Source organism: Echinops telfairi, unplaced genomic scaffold (genome assembly GCF_000313985.2).
Source record: "Echinops telfairi isolate 266 unplaced genomic scaffold, ASM31398v2 ScPeMD7_7420;HRSCAF=8458, whole genome shotgun sequence".
NCBI lineage: Eukaryota > Metazoa > Chordata > Mammalia > Afrosoricida > Tenrecidae > Echinops > Echinops telfairi.
The window spans coordinates 53,468,588-53,474,397 of NW_022111320.1; the positions used below are offsets into that span (position 1 = coordinate 53,468,588).

At 59.3% G+C, this 5,810-nt stretch overlaps 1 protein-coding gene across 1 annotated transcript in view; it reads left to right on the top strand.

Moving 5' to 3' along the window:
• The window catches only part of ITIH3 (inter-alpha-trypsin inhibitor heavy chain 3), a 13,610-nt gene that overhangs the window by 3,689 nt on the left and 4,111 nt on the right, over positions 1-5,810 (top strand). The window contains exons 6-13 of the mRNA XM_045297417.1: positions 492-682; positions 1,147-1,263; positions 1,439-1,607; positions 2,800-2,922; positions 3,152-3,333; positions 4,398-4,583; positions 4,710-4,849; positions 5,345-5,499. Of these exons, the coding sequence (XP_045153352.1) occupies positions 492-682; positions 1,147-1,263; positions 1,439-1,607; positions 2,800-2,922; positions 3,152-3,333; positions 4,398-4,583; positions 4,710-4,849; positions 5,345-5,499 (1,263 nt within the window). The remainder of the gene's footprint in view (positions 1-491; positions 683-1,146; positions 1,264-1,438; positions 1,608-2,799; positions 2,923-3,151; positions 3,334-4,397; positions 4,584-4,709; positions 4,850-5,344; positions 5,500-5,810) is intronic.

The window sequence follows — 5,810 nt, forward strand, 5'->3', positions numbered from 1 at the left end:
GGGGAAGACTGACCCAGCACCTGCCCTGGCATTGAGAATGTTTGTGCTGTAGCCCGTAATCCGGGGTACAGCACAGGCATCGGCTTTGCAGCTTCTGGAGGGCTCTAGCGCCCCCACCCCCACCCTAGGGTGGTCCTGCCCACATGGGAAGCACTGTTCTCTAGGTCAACCCCTAAGGCCCCCAGCCGACCCCGGACCTTCGCTGGGCCGGCAGCAGATGACTGGAAGTCCACACACATGTTAAATCACAGATTGATCACTGAGCGCCCAGGGCACCGCTGAGAGGGTTTCTGGGTCCTCCCTAGCCCTCCCCGCCTCTGGGCCCCACCCAACAGGAAGTTCCTGTTCTTACGCTGCAAAGGTCGTTCCCCAGGGGTGGGGGAGGCCCTGGAGGTCAGGTGGGTGAGGGACTCGGGGAAGAAGCCAGGGGAAAGGAGCGAGGCGCTCAGAGAAGCCAGAGCAGGGGGTTACCCAGAGCTGCTCACCCTGAGCCTCATCCAGGCCGGTGAGGTCTGCACAGGAGGCTGAGCAAGTCCATGTGCCCCCCCGCCCCCAGGGCCACGTGTCCTTCAAGCCCAGCTTAGAGCATCAGCGCTCCTGCCCCACCTGTGCAGACACACTGCTCAACGGGGATTTCATCATCACCTATGACGTGAACCGAGAGTCTCCAGCCAACGTGCAGGTACCTGGGCGCCGGAAAGTAGACCTGCCCGCAGGGCCGGGGGAGGGGAGCAGCCTCACCCAGCTCCCTACCAGACCCGGGACCGCACAGTCCCTGTGTGCCTCTGTGGGACACCCCCTGGTGCATGGAGCCAAAGGAACGTCTTTTTCTTGGGCTGGGAGATATCCAGCTTCTAATTGCAGGGTCTGGTGAGCCCTGCCAGCAGAGTGGGTTATAGACGCTCTGGGCTGTTAACCACAAGGTCAGCAGTTTGAAACCACCAGCCGCTGGGGAAAAGATGAGGCTGTCTACCCCAGTAAAGATTCAGTCTTGGAAGCCCACGGGGCGGTTCCACCCTGTCAGGCAGGGTCGCTGTGAGCCTGAACTGGCTCGATGGCAGTGAGGCGGTTTGGGTTTTGTGTCCAGAGGTAGCCACGGTGATGTGGCCCACAGCCTGGCATCTCTCTGTCCCCTTCTCTTCCCAGGTGGTCAACGGCTATTTTGTGCACTTCTTCGCACCTCACGGCCTTCCCGTGGTGCCCAAGAATGTGGTCTTTGTGATCGACATCAGTGGTTCCATGGCCGGCCGGAAAATAGAGCAGGTGAGAGAGGTCTGCTTTTGAAGCCGAAAGGAAAAGCTGCTCCAGACAAGATGTTTGACTCACAAACCGTCTCCCTGGCCTTCGTGGGGTGCCTCAGGCGTGGGGCACCACTGGATGACCCTTTCCCCCTCCGGCCCTGAGGCCCTGAGTGGTCAGGGAACTGTCCTCTCCCCAGACCAGGGACGCCCTCCTGAAAATCCTGGATGACATCAAGGAAGAGGACTACCTGAACTTCATCCTGTTCAGCACCGGCGTGACCACCTGGAAGGACACCCTGGTGCAAGCCACTCCCGAGAACCTGCAGCAGGCCCGGGAGTTCGTGAAGAACATCAACGACGAAGGAAGTAAGAGCTACTAGAAAGGCCGCAGGTGGCCAGTGGTCTCCTCGCTGCTCTGAGCCCAGCCGAGCGGCCGCTCCCCTCCTTGGGACCAGAGACCCTGGCTGTGGGCAGCACACCAGGGTGCTCCGTCTGGAACTCTCTGGGTCTAGAGAAAGATTCTTTGTTTCTAACCCGGGATCCTGGTGCCCGACTTGTTCCAAAGCTGTCACACCCCAAGCCCCGTGTCCTTTGCTGCCTCTTTCTGGGTAAACCAGAGACCTCTGCTCTCCTCCTCTCAGCCCAGACTTCATCTGCCTGCTTGTAAGGCTCGCAGCCCCCGAGGCCACTTGCGGCCACGAGCTGCAAGGTCAACTGTTCAACACTGCCCACTGCTCATGGGGGGAAAGTGAGGTTTCCCGCTCTCATGTAGTTACAGTCTCAGAAACCCACAGGGGCGGCTCCCACTAGCCCCAGGGGATCGCTGGGGATCAGAATCAACTCATTGGCAGTGAGTTGAGATGCTTCTAGCTGATGGCAGCCGGGAAAGGCTGGCCCTTTGACCTTTATTGGAGAGAGTATCCCTCCGTCTCCCTCCGCCAATTTTGACTGAGCACCACTGTGTTAGTCTGGGTAAACTAGGGAAACAAACCCACAGAAACTATGAGAGTTTTATATAAAGGGTAAGTGTACATTCAGAAAGCATCCCAACCCAGTGCTGTCCAAACTTGTAAGTCCGACATTAGCCCTTATGTCCGACACCAATCTACAAAGCCCTCCTCAATTTCACAAAACACACACAATGACACTGACTGCAGGAGGAAAGCCAAATCAGTGAATGTGTAAGCATCTCAGCGCTGGCAGGGGTCTCCACACGGCTGCTCCTGCACTCAGGGCTGCATCGGGGTAGGTCCATGCGGTTTCTCCTCAGGGATGTCTTGCAGGAAGTGAGCCTTGCCTGCTGAAGCAGGGAACTGGCTCAGGCAGCTGCACACTGATGCGACCATCAGAAAGCAAGAGACCCAAGAACTAGAAAGGAGAGGCTCACTGAGCCATTTATTTCTCTGCCCTTCAAGTAATCCCACATGTGTTTATCGGCCAGGTTGGCACAATAAACCTTAACTATCTCAACCACCAGAGACTTGAGGCCCTTGGGCATGTGAGCAGGCCCCGTCCCAATGGCATCCTCTGGCCCCTCACGGTCCTGTCTGTGTGCTAGTGACCAACATGAACGGCGGGCTGATGCGGGGCATCGGCATGCTGAATGAGGCCTGGGACGGGCAGGGCGCAGCGAGGAGGAGCTCCATCATCATCCTGCTCACCGACGGGGACGCCAACTATGGTGAGGCAGGGGTGGGGAGGGCTGGCTCCCGCCCAGAGCGCAGTCTGCCTACAGCCTGCCCACTAGGACACCTGAGACAGCCCTCCCAGGCCTCTAGGCCCCCAATGCCTCAAGACCCTGCTTTCCCTGCCGGGGCTCTGGGCCCTACTGACAGGGCCTGGGAGCGCGGGAGTCCGACATGCCCTGGAGCCCTGGCCTCTGCTGCGTGGAACACTGTCTTCTCCCACAGGCGAAAGCCGGACGGACAAGATCCAAGAGAACGTGCGGAACGCCATTGGGGGCAAGTTCCCCTTGTACAACCTGGGCTTTGGCAATAACCTGAACTACAACTTCCTGGAGCGTTTGGCCCTGGAGAACCACGGTCTCGCCCGGCGCATTTACGAGGATTCCGATGCCCACTTGCAGTTGCAGGTGCGCCTTGTCTTGCACACCTCCAGAGCATCGAGCTCTCTACCCGATCCCGGAGCGATTCCACTAAGTTGTTCTAATAAGTGCAGTCATCAGAAAGAGTCTCCTCTTGGGTGAAAATTCACCTCTTTTTTTTTTTGAGGGGAAGAAAAGAAACCTTCAACTCCTTAAAAAACAAACGTGTGTTTTGTTGTGTTTCCTGTGACCATTTACACAACAAACGAGGTTCCTCTTTAGCGAGTCTTCCTCAGACGGCTTCGTGCCACGAGTGACATTTTTCACTGTGTGCCAGGACGCTTGCCACCCCTTCTGTCGGCCCGTCCCTGTTGGTGTGGTCCCCGTCTCCTCTTTTTACGGGTGCTGTCACTTCCAGAAGGGCGCCGCACACTCCGGCTGAGTTGACCCTCCAGGATTTGCATGAGAGGTGACGCTTGCTCTCTGTGAGCTAGCGACGATCCGAGTTGGTGCTCAGACTACACAGAACAGACGCGCCTCCTCTGTAGAAGCTGAGCCAGGTTCAGAGGAGTCCGTTATACATTGCCTCGCCGATGCGCACGCAATGATTTCCAGTGACAGCAGGGCCCGAATAGGGCCTAGGCCATGCTTGTGCTTGAGTCCTTGGGTGACCAACCGGCAGTTAACATGCTGTGCAGCCAGCGAGAGGCTGGAGGTCAAGCACTACTTCAGAAGGAAGGTCTGCCACCACTCCACAGCCTCACGGGAAAGCCCGTGGGGCACAGGTCTGCTCCGATACGCTCGGGGTCACCATCGAGTCAGGGTAACGCCACAGTGACTCATCGTTGTTGTGTTTTTCTGTGATTGCGCTAAAAGGTTCCCAGTGCGCCTGAAATTCAAGTGCAACCATGCGGCCTAGACTTGATTGGCTCAACCAGGCCGCCTTGTCCCTCCCCACCCGAGTGGGTCCACCTCCCCTTGCACACCTGCACCCCCACTGGGCTGGGGCCCCCCGTCCTGCAGCACCAGGTCTCCTTCTCAAAACGCCTCCTTTCTCTCTGTCCCACAAATCGCTTGAAGATTCCCATGGGCTTTTCCCTTTGACTCTTCAGGGCTTTTACGAGGAGGTGGCCAACCCGCTGCTGATGGGCGTGGAGATGGAGTACCCCGAGAACGCCATCCAGGACCTCACTCAGAACAACTATAAGAACTTCTACGACGGCTCCGAGATTGTGGTAGCCGGGCGCCTGCTGGACCAGGACTTGAACAGCTTTAAGGCGGACGTGAAGGGCCACGGTGTGAGTGGGGCCCGCTGGGCACCGTGCTGGGATGGGGGGGTCTGTATGTCCAGGCCCCTGCCCGTGGGTGCCTGACAGCCCTCTAGCCCCAAGCCCATGGCCTCCCCTCCCGCTGCCCCGCCCCAGGCCGTCAACGACCTCACCTTCACGGAGGAGGTGGACGTGAAGGAGCTGGAGAAGGCCTTCGAGGAGCAGAGCTACATTTTTGGAAACTACATTGAGCGGCTCTGGGCCTATCTCACGATCGAGCAGCTGCTGGACCAACGGTGACCACAGCACCCCACCCCCACCCCCAGCCATACCCGTCTGCCCACCCTCTGCCCGCTGGCGGTAAAATCAAGTCTTGCATCAAAGAAGAAAAGAGGGCGGGCGGGGCAGGGCAGGGAGGACAGGGCCGGGCCTCGGCGGTCCACTCCCAGCCTCAGTGAGGGCAGATGGAGCAGAATCACAGGCTGCAGTGCGTGGGCCCACCCCAGAGGGGGGCGTCGTCAGTACAGGTGGATAAGCCTGGGGCCCCTCACACAGGGACGCCATGGTGGGCATTGTTGTTAGAGGCCCCTAAGCGTCCCGTGTTCAATCAGTGGGGAAACTGAGGCCCAGAGCGGGAACAAGTCATGGCCGCATGCCCCTGTGAGCTGGTGAAGCAGCTTCCCCCGAGTCCTCTGGGCTCTGCCTGGGGGCCCCACACGGGATGGGCTGCTCCCTGCTGGGGAAGCCAAGCCTGGGTCTGGCAGGCTGACCCTCCCGAGTGCCCCTCACAGCAAGAAGGCCCAAGGCGAGGAGAAGGAGAACCTCACGGCCAAGGCCCTGGGACTGTCCCTCAAGTACAATTTTGTGACGCCGCTGACCTCCATGGTGGTGACCAAGCCCGAGGACGGGGAGAGCCAAACAGCCATTGCCGACAAACCAGGGGAAGGTGGGCCAGACCGAGGGGGGGGCATTCAGATGGCTCAAAAGGAGCAGAGCAGGGCAGGGGGTATAGACACAGACGGAGGGACACAGTTGGCACGGACGCTGGGTGACCAGGCCCCTCTGGGAGCAAAGGACTGTGCCGCCCAGGGGGGATTCGAGGACGCGGACTTGGATCACAGCTTGGAAGGGTTCAGTCAGATGAGAAGAAGCACTTCCGAGCCCGAACGTGGGGCCCTGAGCGGGTCACTGGGAAGCTGGGGGGATGAGGGGGAGATGCCTGGGTGCTGGCGGCTGGCACAGACCTGGTCCCGATGG